A 24,911-nucleotide genomic window follows, 5' to 3' on the forward strand; every position below is an offset into this window, starting at 1 on the left:
GGCCTTGGATGCATACGTAGAGCCCAAAATTCAGGGCTCACTTCTTCATCATTTGTGAGATGTTGTTCCACTTTTGTTTGAGTGCCTCGTGTTCTTCGTTAATCTAGACGCTTCGTTAGCTGTGTCTCCGACCCAACCTAGCTGCAGTAGCCTTACCGTAGCCCATTGCATCTTGACATCGACCAATTCTTTCTCCATCTCAGCCATCGCATCTTCCAGATTACGGTTCTCGTTGTGAACAACAATGTTCTTTTGCATCACAGTCTCCATCTCATGTTTCAATCGTGCTTCGACTTCTGCAGGCTGTGTGTCGACAATCTTCTGGAGCTCTTGCACCTTTGTCTTCAGTGTCTCGTTCTCCTCTTCCAAGTTTTCGTTCTCGACCTTGGTTTTGATGAGCTCGGAGGCAACCTGAACGTGCTCCATGTCCGATTGTTCGGCTCGGTGTTCCAACGACCGCACCTTTTGTTCCAGAGAAGCAACCTTTTCTTTGAGCCCTACGAGCTCGGTCTCGCGGTCCTTTTCTATCCGGCGTTGCTCCTTCCACTCAGCGGTATACTGTTTGAGTGTCTCAGGTGCAATCTTGACAGCGACAGCATCTTTCACAAGCGTGTCAGCGCGGTAAATCTCCTTGTCGATACCTGCTGTGGAACCAAAGAAGCCATTCTCAAGAATCGAGTTTGCAGAAGGAGCTTTGTCAATATACACATCAAACAGTCGCTCTTTCAGGAACGTCGTGAGTGTTGCCATATCTTTCATGCCTAGCAGTGTTTCAGCGTTCTTCTGCATCAGGACAATGCCAAACTTCAGGATGGCCAACTCGAGACCTTCGCTGAGTATCAGATCGTAAATACGTAGGACTAGCTGCAGCGGGAAACGGTATGCAAACAGCGTAAGGAACCATTGCGTGGCATAGAGCTGGGGCTTTACATCCCTACGGCGCAAATGGCAGTAGAGAGCAGGTTCGAAATCTTCCAGGAGGCGTTCAAACTGGTAGAGATGCAAGTGGAGTCCAGGCATGTCATGTACAAATAGGTCTCGGAGCCCATATTTGTTCATCAACGTTACGAAAAGGCTGAAAGCCTCTTCTTCAGGCATCTTGTAAAGTCAGTAGTGTAACAAGGGAAGCATGCATTCAGGCTTACATTGAATAGCAGAGGCATGGCGATAAAGTTCATGCCCTGAGCGTAACCAACGGCATCGTCGTACAAAGCGTAAGCCTTGCAAATACCGAAAAGGCCATCCTGTAAACCAGCCGCCATGACATACTTTGAGTAGCTTGTCCGCGCACCCAAATCACGCTTGATAACCTTTTCCAGTTTCGAAATGGCGGCAGTGCTTTGCTTCTTTTCAGCAGCCACTCTTGCCTGTACCTTGATGGGGTCTTCGGAGTTGTCTGCGGTGAGTGGTGGCGAGGCCGGTGCTACGTTTGTGCTCCCAGTCGTAGTAGGGGGGCTTGAGTAGTCTGAGTGAACTGATGAAGAGGAAGAAGCAACTGACTCCTTTCCATTCCCGTTTGTTTGTCCACTGGTAAGGTTGGGTGTGCTAAGACTCATGTGCTCCTTATCAGTGCCACGGGCTACGAGTTCCCGATATGTGACCTCGAGCTCTTCGTTCTTGCTTTGCGCCATCACCTGCCAAATAACACCTCGGATGACTTGGGGAATTCCATTCGCAATGGCATGATTAAGTTCCTCTGCGCTGGTGCGGGCGATGGCAGCTGGTCCTTCATTGACCACAGACTGCCAGAGATCCCAATCTACTGGCTCAGCTGCATCTCCAGCTGGGCCAGCAGCAAATCCAGATGCAGTTCCAGGGGCCAGCTTTGGATTGATGGTGGGTTGTCTTGTAAGTGATGGTGGGCTTCCTGGCTCGTCTTCGGGAACGATGGGTGGACTGATGAGACCGACACTAGTCGGCCTGGTCGCCACAGCAGTTGGGTTGCCGTTCAGGCTGGTTTCGTCACCCATTGTTATGCCGGCTTCCTCCCTCATGCGCAAAAACTTGAAACGGTCTCGAAGATTTCCCTGACTCGTTCGGTTGTTCGAACCAGTCTCGCCCTCACCTTCAGCCCTGCTTGATGAGAGGTCAGGATTGCTACCGATGGTCGCAATTGAAGCCCCTGTATTTCTGCGTTCCGTCATTGTTGTGGATGATGGCGGAGACTCAGATTTCTTGCTGGTGCTATTTCTTGACAGCCACGCGAAAGGACCGGTAAGTTTTCTGGATGTAGTTGGTGGTTTTTCTGGCGCGGTTGAAGCGGTTGGAGCGGTTGAAGCGGCTGGCGCGGCTGGCGGAGCGGGGGGTGGAGGAAATTTGACAGGAGACATCCTTCCGGAGAGGCCTTGGATCGAAGCCGTAGAGTCTTGGGAGTCTCGCAGTGGTGCTTTTGACACGGAGCCTGGAGCTTTTGCACCGTCTGCAGTGAGTCAGTCTCAGAATCGGGAAGCATGTACTGGCACACGTGAGGAAGCCACAAGTTGGCAGGTGCTGTCGGAAGATATGGATACTCCTGACATTGAAATGCAGGCATTCCAATCTTTACATGGTGTTGTTTGTCTCAAACGGAGAGGAAATACGCACCACCATCCAAAGACACATCGTCCATGTCCGATGTTACCGACACTCTGTTGGGTAGGGGGGGCTTTTTGGCAGGTGCATCGTTGATGGGCTTTTCCGGTTCTTCAGCTTCGCTGCCTGTGCCGGACTCGTCTGTTCCGTCGCTTTCGTCACTGCCATCACTTTCATCATCCTCTTCACTTTCATCGCTGTCGTCCTTGCTGTCGTCTTTGGTGCCTTTCGGGGCAGCTGGTACTGCACGTGCAGTCGAGTCCGTCTTGATTTCTTGTACGGTCGATGAGGGAGCCTCCTTTTGAAGTAATGAGCGCGAGCGTGACTGTGATTTTTCAGAGGGCGAGTCTGGGCGAGGTGAAGTTTCCGATGCGTCCTCGAAACTGTCCTGTAGCCGCATGACGGTTAGCAAACTTGCACACTGAAACCTTGGCTATATTGAACAAAGGCATGATAGGGAGAATACGAAGTGCATACCGCGTCCTTGTCGGAACTGTGTGAGCTTGTCGGCCTGTTGTCGGCCATGTTTAGTATGTTTGTGAGGGCCGGCGGTGTGGGTTATTGGGTGGTGCCGAACAGCAACTTGAAGTGCAACTGCAGGCTGTGCAGGATAACTGTTTAGTTTTTATTTGGGGGAGGGGTATAGAATAGGGATTAAGGGTTAGTTATTTTTGGGGGGGTGTTCAACGAAGAAGTCGAGGGGTTCGGGGGTAGTGTGAATGGTTATTGTGAAGATGGGGGGTACGTGGGTAGTGAACGGACAATAGTGGAGCAACCCCGGCGGCGGCGACGGCGGCCTAGAAGGCCAGGGCTTTGCGAAAGCCACGAAAAGGAGCAATCACTGAAAGTTGTTTTTCGGCGACTCGGCGTCGCATCAAGACTGTTCGTCTCGAGTCTGTGTGGTTGTAGGAAATTTTGCTGACAGGTGCGGCTTTCGTCTGCATATGCAATGCGCCCCTCAAGCCAGCTGTTCAGACGGCAGCCAGGGTGGTACAACTGCGGTTAACCTGAAACAAAGCCATGGGCTGGCCTCCCGCTCTGTCTGCGAATCGAGGCTGACCAGGCGTTGACGCACGCCACGGGTACACGACGCGCGCTACCGACATAACGCTATCGTACTACATGAGCATTTGACAGCCGTTGGTGCTTTACTGTGTAGACGTGGCTTTGCTTTTACGAGTACGAGCATACACTACACGCATGCACACACGCACATTGACAATTAGCTTGCACCAAGTATACAACGCCTCGCTCCTTCCTGTTGAGTAAGTACCCACGCGGTGCGCTTTCCTTTTGTGCTTCAGGGGACCACATCACCATCAGAGGCTACCGGGACTTTGCTTCTTCTTCCTCTCAACCTTATGCCACAACCGCCTCCTCATTTCCCGTCCTCCTGCTTCAAACTCTACCCAGTCAACCTGGCTATTTTTACTGCACAATGGCGCTGCATCAATTTGTCACTCGGAACGCACGTGAACTCAATAATGCCAAAAGTAAATTTGTAGATCAATATCTACCCAAAGGTCATATGTACAAGAACACCAACGATTCTTTTTCTCCTCCTCTTCCTCCTCCACCACCACCTCGCATCCCCCCCACTGCGCATTGTGCCAGCTCAATTCCTCTAGTTGATGCACTGCGAGTAGAAGTCATTCTGCTTGACACACTTGGCGGTGCCCTCGCATTCAGTGGGACCATTGTAGTTGATACCGCCGCACTGGTAGTAGAGCTTAGCAGTTCCCACAGAGCCAGTGGGGACGGCATCAGCGGGAGCTGTAACACCAGCAGATGGGCTGGGGAGGGTGGCAAACGTGCTGGGGACAGCCGGGGCCGATGGAAGAGTATCATTGCCAGAAGGGACGGTGGGCGCCAGAGTAGGGGCAGCAGCCTCGTCGGCAATCGAAGAGGGAGCAGGCTCAGTTGAGTTGGAGGCGGGAGGAGCAACGGGAGCAGCGCCACCAGCACCACCGCAAGTAGCAACAGCACCACCGGGAGCCTTGTAGCCGGTAGCAACGTATCCGTTGTAGTAGTTGGGGATGTAGATATCAGCATCGTCAGCCTTGTAGGCGCCGGGAAGCGAGATGGTAGGTGTGCATGAGCCCTTGCTGCCGGTGCCCTTGATCTTCAGTTGCATGCAGCCAATGTAGAATCTTTGACATGTTAGCTGAGACATAGTAAGTAGAGAGAAGATCAACTTACTGCGCGCCACCCTTTGTCTGAGAAGAGTGGAGTGCCAGCATCTCTGAACGGAGCAGATACTCGCCGCTGGCAAGGCCAGTGGGAAGAGGGAATTCGTGCGTCATGTTGGCTGCTTGCATGATCTCAGAAGCCCACTTTCCATCAACAAAGTCCATCTCGTCAATCTTGAACCATCCGGCACCAACACCAGTGGCTTGCGAAGCATCATCGACGGGACCATAAAGCATGTGAGTGATCGGTCCCGGGTGCCCAGAGTTATCCCACTGGACCTTGATCTTGTCACCCTCGTTGGCCTCGATTGTCTTGACACCAGATGGAACCTTGGAGCCGCCAACGTTGCAGGCCATGTCGTTGCTCGTCAAATCGACTACGGGGCTGTTGGAGGGTGGCATCCGGATGCCGACCTGGTATCCGGGCGTGACATCGTTGACCCAAAGCTGGTGGAGGTTCTGGTGAGCCGAGACGGCGGAGAGAAGAGCGCTCGTGAAGACGGCCTTGGTGAACATGGTGATGTGTGTTGGATAAGTGTTATGTACAGTGTTTGGATTTCAAATGTGTGATGGTGATGCCTGATCACAAAGATGGAATGTAAGGTAAAGAATGAACGTGGTAGAAGGGAACTTAGTGAATGTGTTCAAAGAAAGGACTGGCCTGTTGGAATGATGGGAAAAATCAATGAGAGACGACTTTCCAGCGCTTTTATGTATGTCCAAACGCTGATCCTTTGCTTCAATTAGGCGCCTGCACAGGATAGTATATCTCCGAAGACTACGGCGAGCCGCCATGAATCCTTCGCGGCAACAGTTCGCACTATCCCGGCCACTGGGTGCGGGAACGACATTGCCTTGACAGGAACCAAGTCGCGGCACGCCAGCGGCTTGTCTGGAATAAGCAATCAATTTACTCCATGTGGTAAAGTTGTAGTACGCCATTATGCAACATGTACTATCCGAGATTGAATGTTCATGATAGTGGAGAAGCGAGTGTTTCCAAGTCTGCCAGAACGGGCTAGCCGACTTGTTTCGTGCCTGTTTCAAAACGAAAGCTCCTGTAGCGACTCGCCATCAACATGCACAATACGGCTCGACAGCCGTTCCACGTCCAATTTATTCTAGAAGCTGGGATTCAACGGAAGAAATAGCCAGCGAATTCCCGCCAAGGGTATCGGAAATGAAAGAAAGGCATGGTAATGGGTGATGAAGATAACAAGATTAAAAGATAGAAGTGCATGACTCCAACGGTGACGTCGCCCATTACCCTCTTCAGTGGAATAGCATATTTTACTTTCTGGATCCTTTGATGAGGCCGCAGTCCATGACGCGTCGTGCTGGCGCCTACAGTGGGGCAGTTTCGAACAAAAATGTCTTGCTCAAGGTATCCCTCTCGTGATTGTGACGAAGCCTGTAGGCGCCGAGGCAGCAGTTCTCCCCACATCTGATGATATCCTGCCAAGCTCATTACCTACATCAGGTAATCCATCGTTCCCACTAATGGGTAAAGTGTTCGTTGGACTTGGCGTCTGCACAATAGATGTTGTGGTGCTAGTCGGGGCGGCAAAGAGTCTTGTGGATACTGACACAGTCCCCTGCACTAGCTCTCCATGAATATAAACGGTGATCTCCTGTGCGGCAAAGCTCGGTGGGACTGGTCTGACAATTGACAGGAACCGTGCGCCAAATAGCATGGATGTGTACCACATGGTAGTGAGGAAGAAGATTACAAACAGTATCCAGGGGATCAAGACACGTTTTGCGGGTATGCGGCTGTGTCGTGGAGGAAGTGCCGCTGGAAATCCCGGTGGAGTTGAGTTTGCAAATTGCGGATGATTGGGATCCGAGTAGTCGGGTTTGACTTGAGCGCGTTCTTCATCTTCTGGCTGCCGCTTCTCCCATAGTTGAAATGCTGAAGCTGGTGGTTCATATTTGGCAGATTGATGATACGGTATGCCATTGTGAGGCACTGCAGTGAAGCTCGTGTGCCGAGGCATATCCGAAATATCTTGCGAGTCAAAGGTCGAGCTGTATGATGGGGCAGGCGATGGCATATTCTCGAAGTCGATGAAGGCCATAACAGCAGTGCTTGCTTATGGATGTAGGTAAGGCAAAAAAGGGAACTAAAAGCTGGCAGAAAAAAGGAAGTGAACAAGATGCCCGAAGAGAGAACCAGCTTCCCGAGTTGATAACTGAGGAAATGACATTGTAGGTCGGAAATCGTCCAAATTTGTATGCATGATCAGGATCAAAGCACATAAAGCATACGGCTGAACATTACATCGTGACGTGGCAAAGACATAGTTGTTTGGTTGCGACTGCTTAATGGTGTTTCGGGTTTTGTCCATGTCTGCACGAGACTCGGTCTTTGTGGCGGAGTAGTGGTAAAGAGATGTGGGAGCTGACAGTTTAGAAAGTCTAACTTCGGCCATAAACGATTGGTCCACCAGCGTCGACCACGGCTGCAGAGTGTAGGGTCCCGTCCCATTCGCTTTTAGATCACAATATTGTGCTCGCATGAGAACTGAATCAACAAATCAGTTGATCACTTGCTTTTCACAACTCAGCAGAGCTGCAGATGAAAACCGGTGCACGTTACAAGTTATCGAAATTACATTTGCGGGTATCATAGCATAACTCCCCAACGCCTAGGAAACGTACACAAGATGCAGTCATGATCTGCAGGCCTGATCAAGCTTTTGATTTGCCCTTTCCCGTGCCAGCAGGCCTTCCTCGCTTCTTTCCTGCAGCAGCTGGTTGTGCGCGAGCAACTGGCTGTCCATCTGCCCGTCTCCCCTCGGCAGCTCTGATTTCCTCTAGCTCCTTCTCCAGCATGGCTTGCAGCTGCTCATTGCGTCTACCGAGGAGGAGGACATCGTCTGGATTGATTGTCTTGCGTCCGGCATGCTTCGAGAACACTTCGAGATCCCGGGCTGTGTTTGCTAGGAGTACATTAGCAACTCTTTGGTATATGATTTGGAAGGACCAAGGATCAGGGCATACCGATCTGAGTATAGACAAGTTCAGTCAAAGCACCAATGAATTGCGGAGTGGCATTCAGATCGCTTTCCAAAGACTTGTCGTCAACGAATTGGCCGATTGCGTACCAGAGAGCGGACTTGAGCCGCTACAATCTTGTTAACACATGAATTAGGTATAGATACATCGAGATTTCTCTGACCTCCTCGCGCTCTGCTTCGGCATCGTTAGACGCCATCTGCTGCAAATGTGGGTGTGGAGCCGTTGCGAGACTCTGACAATGCGACGGGCAGACGCGACGCGTCCATGGTTCTGGTGGGGCCTGGGTGGCAGAAACCATTTCACCGCCCATGGTTGGTTGCCATCTGGTCCACGTTTTGAGTGATTTATCGCGCGCAACTTGTCCATTGATCAAAATTTCTCTCTACTTGAGATACTTGCGCCTTTCAACCATCTCTGCGACGCATCTACTTGTCTGCACCTGCATCAGCCTCCAGTACAGCGACCAACAGCAAATCCTCCACAAAACATCCTCCAGCGCACACGTCGCTCCCTAAACACATCACCAAATATCAGCCATGGACTACATACTCGACAATGTGGGCGAATGGAAGGACAGGCTTGTAAACAACTCAATCAAGTCGTTTGAGGAAATGACTGCCCAGCGTTGGGTTCGTATCATCGCCATCGTAGGAGGATACCTCCTTATTCGGCCATATCTGCTCAACGCAGCCGCCAAGAAGCAGAAACAACAACTGGATAGAGAGGCCGAGGAACTAGGCCTGGGAAAAAGTGATGCGCCAGACGCGAACGACTTCCGTGGCAAAGGCGTCAAAGTGGCAAAGGGCGAGGTGAAGAAGAAGGAGTAGGATTTGAATGCAGGGAAACAGAACGGATATCACGATAGAGGATGGTAATAATGGGAGGTTCAGGGAAGGAAACTTGCATGGCCGTACCGTGCAACATATGGCGTTTTATGTGTTACGCTTGGGAAATACACAAAATCTTTGAGACGGGTCTGAAAGCATGATTGGATTGGGAAATATGGTGCTTTACGAAGACATTTTGCTCCTCGCCGTGTCGCGTCTACATGGCTTTATGACACATGTAATCATACTCTGGAAAATGGGATGCAGCAACGAAATGACGGTTCAAGATGCTTTCGTAGTCGTACCCCATTGCCTGCGCCTTATTGCTTCACTCAAGCTATTCATTCCTGATTCATCAAACGTTTCCCATTCAACAATCGTTCACTTAGGACCACTGTTCAATGGCAACACCACACATTCAGCTATGAGGCAATTCAATCGGGATAAATACGGTCAGCCGATCGAGTTGTCGTCGCGACATTGGTTTGAATGGACCGGTTGTGACCTCGGAATTGCGTTTGTAGCCTAGCACGTCTTTATATCACCAGTGTGTAGCACGTACAGCGAAATCCTGTTGGCTACCAACGCTTTCACTGTAACTTCATTCACAAACTACCCTTCACGTCTCCCAAACCGACCATAATATTGACATCCAAAACCCCCAATATGTCTTTTTTGCACTACACCAAGAACCTCCAATGCCCGACGATGACCAATTTCGCAAGACGGTGCAAAGCGCAGTCGAAGACATCATTTCTAAACGTTGCGACAAAAGTACGTCTCAACTCGTCATTGAAGCTGTGATTGAGGGTGTGAAGCTATATCGCAGTTACAAGAAGGAAGAGGAGAAGGAAAGGCGAAAAGACAAACAGAAGGAGCACAGGTGACGCAGAAAGAGAGACAGTATGAGTGACGGCCTGAGAGATGGACGTTACCGACGTCACAGCCATGCGCCGTGTGAACGGACTGATGGGTCAAGAGAGAGGCATCAGCGTCAATATCGCGATCGGCCGCGCGGCAGAGATCACGAACAGCATCGTGATAGCTCACACAGTAGGGATCAGTATGGTTCCAACGAGGAGCATTGCAAAGGCAGAATAAGGGATCGTCCAGCTAATCGCTCAAGTAGATATCAAACCCCATGGCAGGAACTGAACAAGGAGAGTGCTCAAACATCTCATTCCCAACGTCGTGACGAAACGGAGGCCTCGAGATCTCACCATCAGTCTCGAGGCGAACAAAGACATCTAGGCGCTCGGGAAGGAAGGGTCGGTGCATCTGACTCTCTAACGCGTCAGCAGAGAGGTCCCGATGGTACACCATTCGGCAGCCTACCCAAGTACAAAGCCAAACCAGGCATGACCTTCGGACTTGGCAATCACTTCATGAATACATACAGGCATATCAAGGCCGAGCACGATGCTGGATATAGACCCAAAGGTTTGATCGAGAAAGCGTTGGATGAAGCAAGGAAGAAGAAGCTAGAGGCAAAGACTAGGGAAGAAAAGATGAATCGTGATTGGAATGAAGAAGAAACCTCGATGGACGATAAAGTTCGGAAGCAGCCCGGGATTGACAAACGGGATGAGCGGCGAATTGAAGTCTATGAGCGGAAGCCCAAAGCTACTGAGGCTGAGGCACGGGGACGCCATCACCGAAATCAAAAGGATCGTGGGCGGATGAGTCAAGAGGGTGAGCAAAGATGGAGAGTGGTTGATCAGAAGAGCAGTCAAGGCGCGCCAGTTCCTGTAATACGTGTCCGATCTGCATCACCTGTTGGAAGCCCCGAACGAACCGTTCCTTCTGGTTATAGAACAAGGCCATTGCCAAAACCCTCAAGACTTCAAAAGTCTCAATCTGGAGCAATATCGCGAGATTATCAACGCAGTCAAGAAGCCTCGATTCCGGGAGATCACGATTACGAAGACAAACACAATGAACACAGACCAATGCACCCTCAGCCAATTACTCTTGATGATCCCCAACGCCATGGTATAGCTTCCTCTCTTGCGGGCAATCAATCGTCAATAGAGTCAGAGACCGCCTCTAGAGCCTCGTCTCCTATCATGTCACATGCGCCTCCACCTCCACCTCCGCCTCCGCTACCCGTATTGAAAGCGGCCGGCAACGGAAGAGTAGCTCTACTTGACCACATCCAAGGCAGAATCGAGCAACTCAGAGTAGTTTATCCCAACAAAAAAGACAAGTCGGCAAGCTCCAGTGCAGGAGTTTTGTATGAGCAAACTGAGCACAGCCAGGAGGTCGAAGAGCGAGAACGTACTCAAGCTGAAAGGTCAAATGATGGACGTGACACTCAGCCAGAACCGAACAGAGCGTTCCGTCAAGACCTCTTAGATGCACTCCAGAGACGGAATACTACGGGACGAGGTACTGTCGCCCATGGCTTGATGGCAATGAGAGAATATTCTGACTAACAACAAACCGACAGCAGGCTCTAGTATATCGGTAATTACAGGTGTAGTCCACAAGCAACAGGAAGAAGGTACATCCCTGCATGAATAGGTGAGAAGTGTGGGCTCACTGTGGTGGCAGAGGATGCAGTGCAACTTTCCAAACGAGAAAGTGGAGAGGAACTATTTTCTACACTGGCAGCACATGTTGCGCGGTCTGACTGGAGCTTTAGCGGAGTAGGAACAACAAATTGACGGGCGGGAACGAGATGCAGCAGGATTGGGGTGGGGCGGGTATGTCGGTGGTGAGGGTGAAAGGGGGCATAAACAGGTGGACTATGCGCAGGCGGGTCCATGCTCCATGATTTCGCGGCTAAGCTCTGGACCGCGCGAAGTGACGCCGGGTCTTGTATCCGCCCTTCATCCCTATTCCTCTGGTTGTAAACTTTCAGTACAGGTGTTCGCATCACTAGATTTTTGACCCTTTTTTTCTGCCGCTCTTTAGCTTTTGGTGTCAACATCGTTCTGTGACGCGCAATCGCATCTCCCCCACATTGATCATTGACCGTTGCCGGACCCTGTGCCATCAGACCAACCGCAAGCCAGCCCGCGCCCGCGCCCCCCAACGGCTTACCCAGTCTAACCACCACACATTCGCTCTATCTCTCTTTCCCTCTACCTGTTCTCCCCGCACACACAAGGCACAATGCGCGTCTCATCAGGCATTCTCCTCGCACTTCCGGCGCTTGCTGTCGCCGAGGAGCAGCAGATCCCTATCCTCGACAAGGTCAAGGGCTTCTTCAACAAGGCGTCTGCTGCCGTGTCCTCTACTATTTCGGCCTCAATGCCATCGGCGCCAGTCGAGGCAGCCAGCGAGGCAGCAGCCAAGGTGGTCGAGGTGATCCAGCACCCGTTGACTCTGGAGAACTGGAAAGACGTCTTGACAGTCGACCCGACCGCCAGCCCGCCCACCACCCAGGACTGGCTTGTCTTCACCACAGGCGGCAACAACACATGCTTCGGCCTTTGCGGAAATGCCACCAAGGCCTGGAATGTGCGTATACTACAACATGGTGCTTCTATGAAAGCGACACTAACATGACCTTCCAGGCCTCTACCCCCTTCATCGCCGCCATGCCCAACGCGCCCAAGCTCGCGTACCTGGACTGCGAAACCGAGGGCATTCTGTGCAACTCGTGGTCCATTCACGCGCCGTCGCTATACTTGTTCCAGATCCCTAAGCCGCTCCCCGACCAGTCGGCGCCTGTCCCTGTTGCTCGCTACCAAGCATTGAACCGCACTACCACCACCGCGGAGACGATCAAGAAGCTCATTGTCGACAACGAGATTGCTGAGATTGAGCCTTACTGGGGCCACTTCCACCCCTTCAACGGTACCATGCAGCAGTACAACCTCGCTGTTCCCTACGGCTACTTTACCTACGGTTTCTCCAAGATGCCCTCATGGTTGCCTATGATCATCATCTCGTTTGTCAGCAGGTCTTTCATGTAAGTCATTGCCTAGTACAGTTGCAGCGCGCATAACGCTAACACTCTTGTAGGGGCAATCGCATGGCCGGAGGACCCACCCCCGCCCAACGAGCACCAGGGCCACGGTAAACGGATAATCCCCCCATGTCCCCGTTGGCTTTCTCCCTCGGCAGAGGGTGAGCCTGAGCCTTGTTTGCGATCCCACACAATACCCTTTGGGGGTCGATACGATATCCATATACCTATCTTGTAATTGGATCTCCTCCTGGAACGAATGACACGTGTCTCTTAAAAGACATGTTGAGAATGCTGGTGTTATAAAAAAGAGGTATATAGGAGAAACTGCAGTGGTGTTGAAGAAAGAATATGCAGTAATCAAAACGAAATTTTCATATGCGATCCATTATCATATCACAAAGTGTGTTCCGAGACATTTGCTGGTCTGCGACTACATTCTCACACATGACAATTGGCGGATCTTGAAGAGCAGAAGAGCAACACTCACAGTATTTCTTCGACCATCACGTTGCCTTCAAGAAATCTTGGATGAAAAAAAGGTAAATTGCCATGCATTTCGTGACGCGATGCTCGAGGTAATAAGAAGCGCAACACGATGTGCCATCGCAGTTATGAACAAGGGGAATCAACAAGCTTATTTACAATATGCTCACACATGCATCAGATATAGCCCAAAAGAGAAAGAAAAAACAACACAAATCCATCATCCTCCGCTTTCAGACTCCAAGCTCTCGCTCTCAAGTCCGCTGCACACTGCTCACAATCGTAGGCCCATCGTCCTTCTTCCTTACCCACTTCTCTTCGTCAGGCTTCCGCTTGGAGTTCCGGTCATTGCCTTGACCACGACCTCCTCTTCCGCGCCACGGTGCGCCACCACCACCACCATTTCCGCCGTTACCACCACCACCGCCTCCGCCTCCGCCTCCGCCGCCAGCCCCTCCACGTTTCGGCCGTCCATCCTGTCCGCCACGGCCACGGCCAACCTGGAATTGTATGCGCGTAAGCGGGTGTTCGACCCAATCGACGCCCTTGAGACCTAGATTGTTCTTTTCCCAGTCACTCAATTTCCACGCCTGGTACAGGCCCATTAAGCGCTGTTGGTCGATTTCCTCTTTACCGGGTCCCAGCGAGCGCGTGAGCTTGAGGCCGCGCAGTTCAGGGACCCAGGCTTTGATGTACTCACCGTGCTTGTCGTAGTCAAGGGCTTGCTTGACGGGGTTGAAAATGCGGCCCTGGCGGGGATCATTGCCCACGCCTGCGACGTATTGCCAGTTGCCCCAGTTGCTGGCGGGGTCGTAGTCGACAAGGAAGCATTCGTACCATTCTGCGCCTACGCGCCAGTCAATGTTCAGGTGAGATGAGAGGAAGGAAGCGACGTTTTGGCGGGCGCGATTTGATGTGTAGCCTGTGACGAAGAGCTCGCGGTTCGAGGCGTCGATGAGGCCGACGCCTGTTCGTCCGGAGCGGAAGCGCTCAAAAACTTCGGCTGTTTTTGCTGGATCGTCGCCTGGGCCATTTGACCATTTCAGGTTTCTCCATTTGTTGTCGCATTCTTTTTGGTCAACGGTCTGGATACCGTAGAGGCTGAACATTTTGTACCCAAACTTTCGCATGCAGAGACGCATATAGTCTCGCCATAATAATTCAAATCGAACGGCTGCGGTGCCTTCGTTTTCACCTTTGCCGTAGCCTGGTACTTTTTCTCCTGGTCCTCGCCCCTCCTCAAAATCAAACATGGCCCAGTGGACTTGACGAGCTGTGATATGGCCTTGTGCTAGGTAGGCGGAGATTTTAGTACTAAAGTCGAGACCAAGCATGCCATTGCGCGTGGCTTTGTAGGAACTCATTGCTCCTGTCTTGACTAAATGCTCTACCCGGGCCAGACCATTTGTTTCCCCACCAGAAAAAGGATGAGCTGATTGAGCGTCGGTCGGCCATACTGGTGGCACTTTCAGGGTGTATGTTGGGTCTTTTAGCAATGGGGTGAGTAAAGCGTCTTTTAATCCTTCCAAAGTTGAGGGTATGGTAAACGGCGATTTTTGCGGCGGTATCCTGGAAGGTAGCGGGGGAAGTTGTGTGGGGGTGGGTACGGTGTTTCGGGGTCGGTCGCGTAGCGGTTCTAGGCCCTTTCGATATGTGGTGTAGACATTGGGCAGTTTGGAGATATCTTCGTAATATGGTAGATCCCGGCTATTTTCAGGTTAAAAAAAAAGGATTACCCCGACTTGACGTCATTCGAAAAATTTGGGGTGCTTACTCGTCCACATAGTACTTCTCGTCGACCCAGACCTTGAAGTCTACACCACGCTGTTCTGCAATCCTTTTCACACTTGCTGCGTCATCCTTTTCTTCAGTTGCATCATCGTCTGTAATCCAAACTCCGCTGATTACACCCTCATTTTCGTCTTTGTCGTACCAATCCAATATGTCGGAGACCACGTCGGGAATTTTTCCGACACGCATTTCCAGGCCTGAGCCACAATTTAACCCCGCAAGCTTATCTTTCAGGTTCCATACCCCATCGGCGATGAATTTTGCACGGTGAGGGCCCGTCCGCCACACTCCCGCCTCCCTACTGCGTGCTTCAGGGTATGGACATTTATCGGACGGCGACGAGAGAAAGCCCGAGACTTCGATCTGGTTGGGGGGGAAGACAAAAACGGGCAAAAGGTGGGTGAAATTTGTGCGGCCGTGTTCCGAAGTTAGCGAATCATCGCGATGCCGCCGATCGGAGCTTGACGAAGATTTTGAACTTGGTCGGCTGGTCTGAAGGGATGCAGCGTAGAATATGGGGTTGTCTGATAGGCGTACATCGCGGCGCAGTATGTACAAGAGAATGCGAGGGACTCTGGGTGTCATAATCGGGGCCTCTTCGCTGTAGGCACTGAATGTGCGTGTCGAGCAGAAGGAACAGAGGAATAAATCGCAGGTGTTGCACGGCGGCCAGGAACAGCTACGTCGTAACATCAAGGTTACGATGCATGGGGAGTCCAGGGATAGCGGGAGTGTAGCAAAGACATTCCAGAGCCAGTAGGCAGAAAAAAAAAGACGGATAGAATTGTGTAGCTTCAGAGCCAGTGGGACGTCATGATCCTATGATGGTGACAATGGAGCTTCACATCGAAATTTCTGGGGCACGAGGTGACGGGAGCACTAGAGGGAGCCCTAAATGTCATCTGTCAACCATGTTAGGACAGACCCCACTGCAAGGGGTGCAGATGGTCGAAACTGAGGAGATCCGGTTCGAGATTGGTGATGCTTGCTGCAGCATCGCTGGCCGGGGTTATGACGTGAGGGCCGAGTTAGCGCGCCGCCACACTCCGCCATGCTTGGGCAGGCCTCTGCAGGGACGCATATCGAGTGACTTGGGACGGGCCGAGCGTTCGTGGGCAGCCGTGGATGGCAGCGATGGGCGTGCTACAATGAAGCAGCAGAGGGATCGCGAGACATTGTTGTGGCTACACCATGCCCGCTCAAGTAAGGCGGCATGAAAAGCTGATAGATGACTCGGTGCCCCGATGCACCGCAGCAGGGGCCGCCAATCGTCCTGCATCTCTCTCCTTTGATCTGATCTCGATATACGTCGATTCAGAGCGGCAATCGTGTGTAAGGTACCACCGCCTGCACGTGGACTAGCCAGATGCGATGCTGGACATGACATCTGCCTCTCTTCCAAGCTTGCCACGCATCGCGCTTCATTTCCTTCTCCCCGCCACAATTAATGCCTGTATAACGCCGTCGTTCCGTTTTGGCTTGCTTGCTGGCTGGCTGGCTTGCTGGCTGGCTTGCTTGCTTGACGTGATGCACAACGCTGTCCACTTGTAAGCAAGGTAACAAGGGGGGCCACAATCACCACACTCACACTCGCAGTATCTGTACCGCCGTTCGAAACGGCTGCTGTGAGCCGTTACACTCGCGGCTTTTCCGAAAATCAGCAACGTACCGTAACATTCGTTGAGCCAGCTACCGAGATAACAGTTTGTATGCATGCGAGCCGTCTAAGGGACTATAGTGTATTACGGCTAGCACACGTTGGAAGACTTCTGGAAGAGCACGTGGGTCTCGGCGACACTACCAGTCACACGACCTACCAGAGAGGCCCAGGATGTCTGCTTCCTAGTGACCAAGTCCTGCTCCTACGGGTGAGTATCGGAATCTAAAATCGAAGACATCATTTCACAAAGTTTGCACTACTTTGTTTTTCACAACGGACACACCTTGATAACCGCCCCCAGTCGCCTCTTGAGATAAGGTGTATCTGCACGTATACCAGAAAAAAAAACCCCTTTCAGATGGAACCTTCATCAACGTCAGTCCGCATGCAACCGTATCACTTGCAGACTCGGCATGGGGCCAAGCTGAAAAAAAGTTCAACTTTACAAATGTGACTTGGTTTCCCCGCACCGCTTTGGGCACCAATATGAGCGTAAACTATTGCACTAGAGGAACAAAGTTCAGGAAGCTTTAAATATTTAGTAAAATGAACGGCGGCAAAGCGCTTAACGTATCTGAATTCGGGTAGCATTATTTTGATCTACGCTGCCTATCCCCCCTCCCCCAAAAGAAGAAGAAGAACCCTCAGTGACCTTCATATGTAATACCAGCATATGTCGTCAACCCAATGGGCTTGCAGCCGTATCGTAGATCATGACACCATTTCCCACTAATGAGCGGGATGCACAACATCTTGGAAACCCTGCTCCTGTTCGCCACTAACACACCGTTCGGTAGACGCCGTCTTTTGTCGGTCGCTGAGCCTTGTGCTTGTGCTCCTTCCTCAAGCCCTTGCTCGCGTGCTGTTTCTCGACGCTGGGATTGGCGCCTGGTTGGAACGCCGCAAGGTCAACGGCATCCGTCTTCATAAGCATTTCCGTCACGCCGCAGATGTCAGTCACAAGCCTGTCGATCATGTCGACCGAGAGAGACTCTCGGACTACTACTCTCAGAATCTCAGTCTTCTCCTCCTTGGGGGGAAGCGGGTAGTCTGTCAGTTCATGGTTAATCATACTTCTCTGGAATATACAGTTAAAGGCGTGGGTGTTCTTACTGGGAATGATGTATTGCTTAGCACGGAGCAGATTGCTAACGGCTTCTTGTTTGACGTGCGGGAATTCTTTGTGGAAGTCATCGGTGAGGGTAAAGGCTACGACGGGTAGACCAGGATTGTAAGCCTCGCTCGTAGCGCCTTCTTCGAATTGCTCCTTGCCCTTTTCGTACTTGAAGTCGCCCTTTTTGCGGTGGATGTCACTGACACAGCGATACCAGCCCTGCGGTATGACATCAGCGGTTGTCTCAAGTTTTTTTTTACAAGGGGGGTGTTCTTACCGTGTGTTCCAGCGCCCTACTCAGTAGACGGGCATTGGCCAGGGTGTTCTCCATAATGCTGCGGTATCCCGAGAAACCTAAATGAATCAGGTTATAGTATTGCGCAATAATCTGGGCGCCCGGTCGCGAGAAGTTTAACGTGTACGACTCCTCAGTTCCGCCCAGATAGTGGAGTTCAAAGATCAAATGCTTTGGTAGGTAGCTCTCATCTCGCCATATGATCCATCCAACACCGGCATACACAAGTCCAAATTTATGTCCACTGGTGTTGATGGACTTCACTCGCGGCAACTCGAAATTCCATTTCCTGCCCGCCTTTGCATGTGTAAAGGGAGCGATGAAGCCACCCGATGCCGCGTCAACGTGAATCGGAATGTCGACTCCAGTCTTCTTCTCGAATTCGTCCAAGATTTCCGAGATCTCTTCAACAGGCTCATAATGTCCGGTATAGGTGGAGCCGAGGATGACAAAAACTCCGATAGTGTTCTCGTCGATATTCTCCTTGACTAGCTTGGGGTCTAGGCGGTAGGATGAATCCTCGCTTACGGGAAGAATACGGGCCTCGACTTCAAAGTACCTAGCAAATTTCTCCAATGCTACCTGAGCATTGGCACCCATGATGATGTTTGGTTTGGAAGTGTCCTTGCCCTCTGCCATTCTCTTTTCCTGCCAGCGGCGCTTCATAGCGAGTCCACCAAGGTGAATGGCCTCACTGGAGCCAGTGGTGGCAGACCCGATAGCCTTTTCGCCCTTTTGCACACCCCACATGTGGGCAATGATGGACACGCAACGGGCATGCATGTCCATCATAGCCGGGTACTCATCGGCATCCGACAGATTCTTTGATATGTTTTCAATCATGAGTTGCTCGCCCTCCCTCTCCATGTAGGTGCCGACGAATGAAGCAAGGTTGAGGCTAGGTCGTCCATCTAGGTCAAGCTCATCTTTGAGCAACTGGTGAACAACGTCTGCCGGGGCACCGTCTTGTGGAATTTTGAACTTGGACAGTTCGGTACCAGCAGCATATCGACTAGAGTAAGGGGTGATGTGCGAAGTTGCTCTGTTTTCGGCATGACGTCCGCCAGCCTTGTGCATAGGATGGTCTTTGAGCGTCGTCAAGAGCTCTTCCGTATCAACATGTCTTGCTAGTCCGGCCATTATGAGAGATTTTAAAGTTGGGAGTAGAGCCGGGGTGCTTCAGGTTGGTTGCAATGTCTGCATCCGTGCAAGACAGCCATGGTAATTATATAAAAAACCACAGCTAGTAGTAGTACATGCAATTGCAATGTGTAGACATGACGACACGTTGTATTCGCTCTTGCTCGCATGGTCACGCCAATAACAATAGGGAAAGGACAGCCCTTTGGAGTCTGAAAGCTTGACAAAAGCTTGTTTTGGCATTCCACGGAGGGTGACAAATGACCTCACAGCCAAATCACACCCTTAGGTCCAAGGCCCACTGTGGGTAGATTTTGTTAGTAACGTCGACCAAAGCTGTGGTCAGCGTTATTGTGGGCATATGGGCAAGCCTAGAGCTGTAGATTTGAGTGACCTCGCCTCGTAAAAAAATTGATGCACAGTGACGAACGTGTGTGTGAGCAACGGGAGTAAAAACAACGTCACCACTAGATGCACATGTGTGTTTGTGTATGGAGAAAGCATCCCCAAAGCTTGGCAGTGATTGTTGCTTGCGTGCGTCTAGAGCAGTGTATGATTGGCGGGTGTATGGCATTTGACAGGAGTGTGAGCCATAGGTTGAGGAATTGGCCGTCCTCATTGTCTGTGGCTGACACGAGCGTGTGAGTACGTACGTATATGTAGTGTACGTAGTATGCGTACGTGGTTTTGATTCAACAGCTTTGGTGTGGAGGTGATGGGCAAGCTTTTGTGCGGGGAACCAATCGGATGGTAAGCTGCGTATGCGCATGCAGCTGCATCGAGTACGTATCTAAGTGGGGTGACAGGCAAACAGCAGCGCGCTTTCACGTGATCTTTCCCATCTCCCATTCCTTCACTCTTGGGTCCAATGCAGTACGGCTCACAACGAAAATGTTTCTGAAGCTTGGAGAATGATAGATGTGTATGTTTGGAAGTCGTTACAGCTTCAACTGGGCCTGCATATATTGAGTGGTGGGCGTGGGAGATGTTGGAGATTGATGATGGTGACGTCACGTCAGCGCGTGGTCGTATTGTCTCATCCGCCGAGAACCGCGGGGAAGCATCGACTGACGCGTCCTTTGTTGCAGCCTGCGACGACTGCGTACATTTGACTTTCTTCACCGCGTGTCAGCCGGGAACTTTGTTTTTTTGTTGACATCTTATCTTCAACTCAAGCATTCCCCATCATTTGCTGCTCTTCCTTTCAGCACGTCCTTTGCCATAACCTTCAACTCTAGACTGCTTGATTTCCTCTAACTTGTGGGGTTGCCGCGCACCAACCAGTCGGCTGAACATCTCAGCGCCATTGCTACGCAGTGGTGGTGTAATCGACTTGTCGTGCTCTTTAGCTCCTTTGGGGCACTACTTGTAACCCTTCATCTGTCTGCCCCTCCTGTCTGCCCCTCCTGTCTGCCATCTGAATTACCCTCCAATTACCAGGCCAATATGCGCTTCTCACGAGTTGTACCACTTCTGCCCCTGGCAACCGCTTTTGTCATTACCGAACCCGATGTCTTCTCCAAGATTGAAAAGTCGGGACGGCGGCTTGTTGACAATGCCCAGACTGTCCTTGATGATGCACTCGGCAAGGTCAAGGATGGAGCACAGGATGCATCTAGCAAATTCCACCATATTGGCTACGATGTCGAGGCTTGGCTAGAGGGCGAGGAGTTCGACGACAAAGTCATCGACCTGGATCACCCCCATGGCCCTCCTCACCATGGCAAACCCGACCATCCGCCACACCATGGTCCTCCTCACCACCCACCGCACCACGAGAAGCCAAACCGAACCGTTTACGAGCTCATCAACGAGAGCAAGTACACTACAAAGCTGGCTAAGCTGATCAACGAGTTTGATGATGTCGTCGAATTGTTGAATGGCACTGCAGCAAACTATACCATTTTTGCCCCCACGGATGAGGCTTTTGAGAAGATCCCCAAGCACCACCCAGAGCCATCAAAGGAGTTCTTGAAGGAAATCCTCTTGTACCATGTCATTGACAGCTTGTACCCTGCTGGTCGTGTTCTCCACAGCTTCACCATCCCTACTCTGTACACAACCAGCAAGAACCTCGGTCACGCTCAGCGCCTGACTCCCCGAGTCACATTCAAGGGCCCCACAATCAACTACTACAGCCGCCTTGTAGCTGTAAACATCTTTGGAACCAACGGCGTTGTTCACGGCGTCGACCACATCCTTGTGCCCCCTCCCAATGTTGCCACCATCATCGATCTGCTCCCTGGCTCCTTCAGCACGCTGGAGCTTGCTCTCACCAAGACTGGTATCTATGACTGGCTCAACACGACCCAGTACGAGCACAACGGTGGCACCTTTTTCGCCCCAAGCAACTACGCTTGGAAGAAGCTTGGTACTCGAGCCAATGCCTTCCTTTTCTCAAAGTACGGCGAGAAGTATCTCAAGGCTCTCCTAGAGTACCACTTGGTCGTTGACCAGACCCTTTACACGGATGCCTTTATCGATGGATCCGGCGACGACGACGATGATGATGACGAGTCTACTAAAGACCGCCCAGATTACTACCACTATGACCTCCCAACTGTCCTGGATGACAAGTACCTCGCCGTCGATGTGACGTGCTATGGACCCTTTGCCGAGATCCGAATCAACCGTTTCTCGCGCGTCACCATCCATGACGGTATCGCTAGTGACGGTGTCATCCAGGTCGTTTCTGATGTTCTCATTCCACCCAAGAACGCTGGTGGCGAGGAAGTCTTCTGGGAAGGCGAGGAGCTTGATGTCGAGGATCTCAAGGAGCGTCTCGAGCCTTTTGTTGACAACATGGAGTTGTAGAGTTGCACATACACCCCACCACTGTGCCTCTCATGTCAAAGTGAAGAAAGGATTATGTAGCCACTGTGGCATTGGACAATCTTTACATACATTTCCATTCTTATATAGCCTTGTCTTCAATCGAAGCAGGTAACCTCACACTAGAACGTGTATGATCTTAGGTAGCTCAACGAACATGAATAGTTTCAACGTAGGGGTACTATTGGTTTACGTGAATGCCATGCTCTCGGTCGATTAAAATATGAATTTTATAGAGAAAAACCAGACAGTCGGTTCACGTCATGCTTGCTATCGTATGGCGCCAATGGAGGAGAATAGCTCCTAGTGATAATAGCTCAGGTAATCTTTGTATTGGATTACTGCTGCATGTCAAATAAAGCAACCGAAGTATGTATATGGTGAGCCTGTGGGCTAGACTCACCACAGACTAGTGCAGAGCAAATGAAGTGTACCCAAACGAACTCGATAGGCAGTAAATTCTCCTGCACAACAGCAACTAATTGAGATACAGGTCTGCACCATACCCTTAAGCCTTACGCCAAACAAGCGTGAAAACGAACTGAAGTTGCCAAGGTCCACCCTTAAGAAAAGTCTTCGCCGCCCTCCTCAATTGTGTTCTTGATTCGCAGCAGAAGCGTAGTCTTCCACTTATCCAGCTTGCTCAGCTGATCGAATTGGAATAGCTACACCGCGCATTAGCACTTCTTCCCCAATCCTTTCATAAACATAGTAATCACATACCTTATCAGCAAACATTTCCTGATCGCCATCCGCCACCGCCGCCGTAAGATCAACAAGTAGCGCATACTCCCTCTGCTGCTGAAAGCTAGGATCAATCTCCCTGTACTTCTCAAGGGCGGTATTAACGCCAACCTGATCGCCTGTGCACAACTGGCAGATACCAGCCTTGAGGAGGTATTCCTTGACGGACCAGCGCATAAGATTGTTAGCGATGGATGCCTTTGCAACTTTTTCGTAGAGCTCAATGGCCTTGTAGTAATCTTTGCCCTCTAGGGCGATAAGGTCGGCTGTCTTGAGCCAAAGCTTGTTTGCCAGTGCCTGCAAGTGAGGGTTAGTCTTGGCCAAAAAGGTAGAGGACGTTTGGGTAGTAATTACTTCTGCGTTGTCCTAGATCCGCGTTAGCGCCCATATTTTTTTTCAAAGCGTTGAGCGATGGGGGTAAATAAGTATATGGAAACTTACGCTCTCGTACCAACCAGCTGCCTCTTCGTAAGCAGCTGCCGCACGCATGTTGTCGCCAAGCTCGACTTCGAAAAGTTCGCCGAGATTCTGCTTGTGAGTAGCTGCGCGGCGGAAGTTGCCTCTGTTGCAGTAGTGTGTAATGGCCTTGTCTAGACACCTTGCTGCCGCCTCTGGGTCATCTTTTCGGTAAGCCTCTGATTGTATTAGCTACGTATACAAATAAACACTCTTCAGGAGCCCTACTGAAGGCATCTGTCAAAGTATTTGCCTCATCGTCAGGCTCGTTCAGGTGTTGGCGTTGAACTGATGCCGCTTTCTCAAAGGCTTCACCGGCCTCCTTGCCTGGGACCAGTCAGTATCTCAGAGTGAGGTCGAATTGAATAGCTCTTCAATCGATATCTTTGGGAGTTTATATCCATACCCATCTTTTGCATTCGGAACGCATTTGCTGCAGCGATGAATTGTTCAGCGGCTGCCTCGTCTGTCACGTGCGTCAGTGTTGCAACACTCCGATGTCATCTGCCAGCCCTTACACTTCTCTTGCTTTCCTCCGAAGAAACTGAAGCCGCCCGACGCCTTCTGTAGTGATGTCTCTGCCTAGTAAAGCACACGAATATCAGTTATCTGCATGGTGGCTGAGCCTGGAGAGGAGGAGGCCCCACCTGTCGCAGCAATGCCCTAGGATCACTGGCCATGTTTGCTGAGTATGCGGTGTGTGGTGTGAAATAGTGGATATGTGAGAGATCTCTTAGAAGAAGAGGAAATTGTATTGAAACTTGGGTTGGAACAGGTGGCTGCGCTTGTTGTCTTCATGGGCGATGACGACCCACGCTGGGCTGGTCCATGCGAGACCCGCGGGGCACCGCCAATGGCGCGCTAGTGCTTTGCAGCTGCCTCAACCACGACTGAACTTTTGGCGACGACACCGTCCGTGTTTCGTCTAGGCTTCAGCTTTTTTTTTCGGGCGCAGATTTCAGGAAACAAAATAAAATTTAACTGGAAAAGTGGAAAAACTGGTTCCTCATAGCAAAGTTCCATTTTACGGAACCAAAACGCATCATGGCAAGTCGTCGCGTCTTTGCGGCTGTGAAGCTTTACAGGCCGACACCATGCTTGCAAATACGGTCATTTGCGCCCTCGACCCTACGGCTAGAAAAGGACTCGAAGGAATCTGCGCACCCACGGAAAAACGTCGGCATCCATCCCAGCGAGCTCGAGCAGCTTCTCGCAGAGCCCACCTGGTCCGTCGAGTCCCTCCTCCCACCAAAAACCCGTGTTCCCGATGCCCCGCAAGTCACTTCGCAGCAGCTACACCACCTGCTGCGGCTATCAGCTCTCCCGCCCCCGGAGACGCCAGAGCAAGAGAAGAAGATGCTAGATACGCTGGCAGCACAACTACACTTTGTGGGCAAGATACAAGAGGTGGACACTACTGGGGTAATGCCTCTCCGGGCTATACGCGACGAGACTGCGGCTGCGGAAGAGGAACAAAAAATTACATTGGAGACGCTCAAGGATGCATTGGCCAAAGAGAAGGTTGTGGGACGTCATCACAAGCGCATACAGCGTGACAATACACCTGTCGATGCGAAAGACGTCGAGGACTGGGATGTGCTAGGCTCAGCCGAGCGGAAGTCCAGCAAATACTTTGTTGTCGAAAGCGAACGCCCACAAGAATGAGTCGCTCAACATTGGCTCTCACAAAGACCGAAATACATACGCTAGCGCCATGGATTTGCACAGATCTCATATTACAATGAGCAATCAAATTGTCTAGCTATGTCCAGAACGACGATTCAAACACCAAACGCCTCATACTATTCGCAAGAGCATAGTATCCGTAAAGCCCGACAACACTCCAAGGAAAACAAGATGAGAAGAGAA

The 24,911-nt window shown here is 51.2% G+C and overlaps 13 protein-coding genes across 13 annotated transcripts; 5 read left to right on the forward strand and 8 right to left on the reverse strand.

Moving 5' to 3' along the window:
- Positions 1 to 37: 37 nt before the first annotated feature.
- Positions 38 to 3,096, reverse strand: COCMIDRAFT_32265 (uncharacterized protein; the record flags this gene model as incomplete). The annotated part of the gene is made up of 5 exons (XM_007684836.1): positions 38 to 103; positions 157 to 1,098; positions 1,146 to 2,419; positions 2,584 to 2,959; positions 3,049 to 3,096. The coding sequence occupies 5 exons, from the start codon at positions 3,094 to 3,096 to the stop codon at positions 38 to 40; spliced, it is 2,706 nt and encodes a 901-aa protein (XP_007683026.1).
- A 1,099-nt stretch (positions 3,097 to 4,195) lies between these two features.
- COCMIDRAFT_895 (carbohydrate-binding module family 1 protein) lies at positions 4,196 to 5,276 on the reverse strand (the record flags this gene model as incomplete). Its single annotated transcript, XM_007684773.1, has 2 exons — positions 4,196 to 4,721; positions 4,771 to 5,276. 2 exons carry the CDS (start codon positions 5,274 to 5,276, stop codon positions 4,196 to 4,198), a joined length of 1,032 nt encoding a protein of 343 aa, XP_007682963.1.
- An 863-nt stretch (positions 5,277 to 6,139) lies between these two features.
- Positions 6,140 to 6,838, reverse strand: COCMIDRAFT_22055 (uncharacterized protein; the record flags this gene model as incomplete). The annotated part of the gene is made up of 1 exon (XM_007684803.1): positions 6,140 to 6,838. The coding sequence occupies one exon, from the start codon at positions 6,836 to 6,838 to the stop codon at positions 6,140 to 6,142; it is 699 nt and encodes a 232-aa protein (XP_007682993.1).
- A 613-nt stretch (positions 6,839 to 7,451) lies between these two features.
- COCMIDRAFT_32268 (uncharacterized protein) lies at positions 7,452 to 7,977 on the reverse strand (the record flags this gene model as incomplete). The annotated part of the gene is made up of 3 exons (XM_007684837.1): positions 7,452 to 7,702; positions 7,764 to 7,887; positions 7,942 to 7,977. The coding sequence occupies 3 exons, from the start codon at positions 7,975 to 7,977 to the stop codon at positions 7,452 to 7,454; spliced, it is 411 nt and encodes a 136-aa protein (XP_007683027.1).
- Positions 7,978 to 8,317: 340 nt separating this feature from the next.
- On the forward strand, positions 8,318 to 8,593 carry COCMIDRAFT_61157 (uncharacterized protein; the record flags this gene model as incomplete). The annotated part of the gene is made up of 1 exon (XM_007684887.1): positions 8,318 to 8,593. A coding segment is annotated over one exon (276 nt), but the record flags the coding sequence as incomplete, so codon positions are not given.
- Positions 8,594 to 9,513: 920 nt separating this feature from the next.
- On the forward strand, positions 9,514 to 11,043 carry COCMIDRAFT_32270 (uncharacterized protein; the record flags this gene model as incomplete). The annotated part of the gene is made up of 2 exons (XM_007684838.1): positions 9,514 to 10,996; positions 11,030 to 11,043. 2 exons carry the CDS (start codon positions 9,514 to 9,516, stop codon positions 11,041 to 11,043), a joined length of 1,497 nt encoding a protein of 498 aa, XP_007683028.1.
- A 682-nt stretch (positions 11,044 to 11,725) lies between these two features.
- On the forward strand, positions 11,726 to 12,638 carry COCMIDRAFT_32271 (uncharacterized protein; the record flags this gene model as incomplete). Its single annotated transcript, XM_007684839.1, has 3 exons — positions 11,726 to 12,073; positions 12,130 to 12,527; positions 12,581 to 12,638. 3 exons carry the CDS (start codon positions 11,726 to 11,728, stop codon positions 12,636 to 12,638), a joined length of 804 nt encoding a protein of 267 aa, XP_007683029.1.
- Positions 12,639 to 13,264: 626 nt separating this feature from the next.
- On the reverse strand, positions 13,265 to 15,386 carry COCMIDRAFT_22059 (uncharacterized protein; the record flags this gene model as incomplete). The annotated part of the gene is made up of 2 exons (XM_007684804.1): positions 13,265 to 14,717; positions 14,785 to 15,386. The coding sequence occupies 2 exons, from the start codon at positions 15,384 to 15,386 to the stop codon at positions 13,265 to 13,267; spliced, it is 2,055 nt and encodes a 684-aa protein (XP_007682994.1).
- A 1,853-nt stretch (positions 15,387 to 17,239) lies between these two features.
- COCMIDRAFT_81931 (uncharacterized protein) lies at positions 17,240 to 19,010 on the reverse strand (the record flags this gene model as incomplete). The annotated part of the gene is made up of 3 exons (XM_007684888.1): positions 17,240 to 17,511; positions 17,575 to 17,794; positions 17,853 to 19,010. The coding sequence occupies 3 exons, from the start codon at positions 19,008 to 19,010 to the stop codon at positions 17,240 to 17,242; spliced, it is 1,650 nt and encodes a 549-aa protein (XP_007683078.1).
- Positions 19,011 to 19,021: 11 nt separating this feature from the next.
- Positions 19,022 to 19,180, reverse strand: COCMIDRAFT_81950 (uncharacterized protein; the record flags this gene model as incomplete). Its single annotated transcript, XM_007684889.1, has 1 exon — positions 19,022 to 19,180. One exon carries the CDS (start codon positions 19,178 to 19,180, stop codon positions 19,022 to 19,024), a length of 159 nt encoding a protein of 52 aa, XP_007683079.1.
- A 1,276-nt stretch (positions 19,181 to 20,456) lies between these two features.
- Positions 20,457 to 21,824, forward strand: COCMIDRAFT_32274 (uncharacterized protein; the record flags this gene model as incomplete). The annotated part of the gene is made up of 1 exon (XM_007684840.1): positions 20,457 to 21,824. The coding sequence occupies one exon, from the start codon at positions 20,457 to 20,459 to the stop codon at positions 21,822 to 21,824; it is 1,368 nt and encodes a 455-aa protein (XP_007683030.1).
- Positions 21,825 to 22,405: 581 nt separating this feature from the next.
- On the reverse strand, positions 22,406 to 23,722 carry COCMIDRAFT_903 (uncharacterized protein; the record flags this gene model as incomplete). Its single annotated transcript, XM_007684774.1, has 8 exons — positions 22,406 to 22,507; positions 22,566 to 22,883; positions 22,941 to 22,952; positions 23,028 to 23,221; positions 23,271 to 23,369; positions 23,449 to 23,508; positions 23,561 to 23,624; positions 23,690 to 23,722. 8 exons carry the CDS (start codon positions 23,720 to 23,722, stop codon positions 22,406 to 22,408), a joined length of 882 nt encoding a protein of 293 aa, XP_007682964.1.
- A 364-nt stretch (positions 23,723 to 24,086) lies between these two features.
- Positions 24,087 to 24,707, forward strand: COCMIDRAFT_81857 (uncharacterized protein; the record flags this gene model as incomplete). The annotated part of the gene is made up of 1 exon (XM_007684890.1): positions 24,087 to 24,707. The coding sequence occupies one exon, from the start codon at positions 24,087 to 24,089 to the stop codon at positions 24,705 to 24,707; it is 621 nt and encodes a 206-aa protein (XP_007683080.1).
- Positions 24,708 to 24,911: the final 204 nt, after the last annotated feature.

Source organism: Bipolaris oryzae (assembly GCF_000523455.1).
Source record: "Bipolaris oryzae ATCC 44560 unplaced genomic scaffold scaffold_5, whole genome shotgun sequence".
Taxonomy (NCBI): Eukaryota; Fungi; Ascomycota; class Dothideomycetes; order Pleosporales; family Pleosporaceae; genus Bipolaris; species Bipolaris oryzae.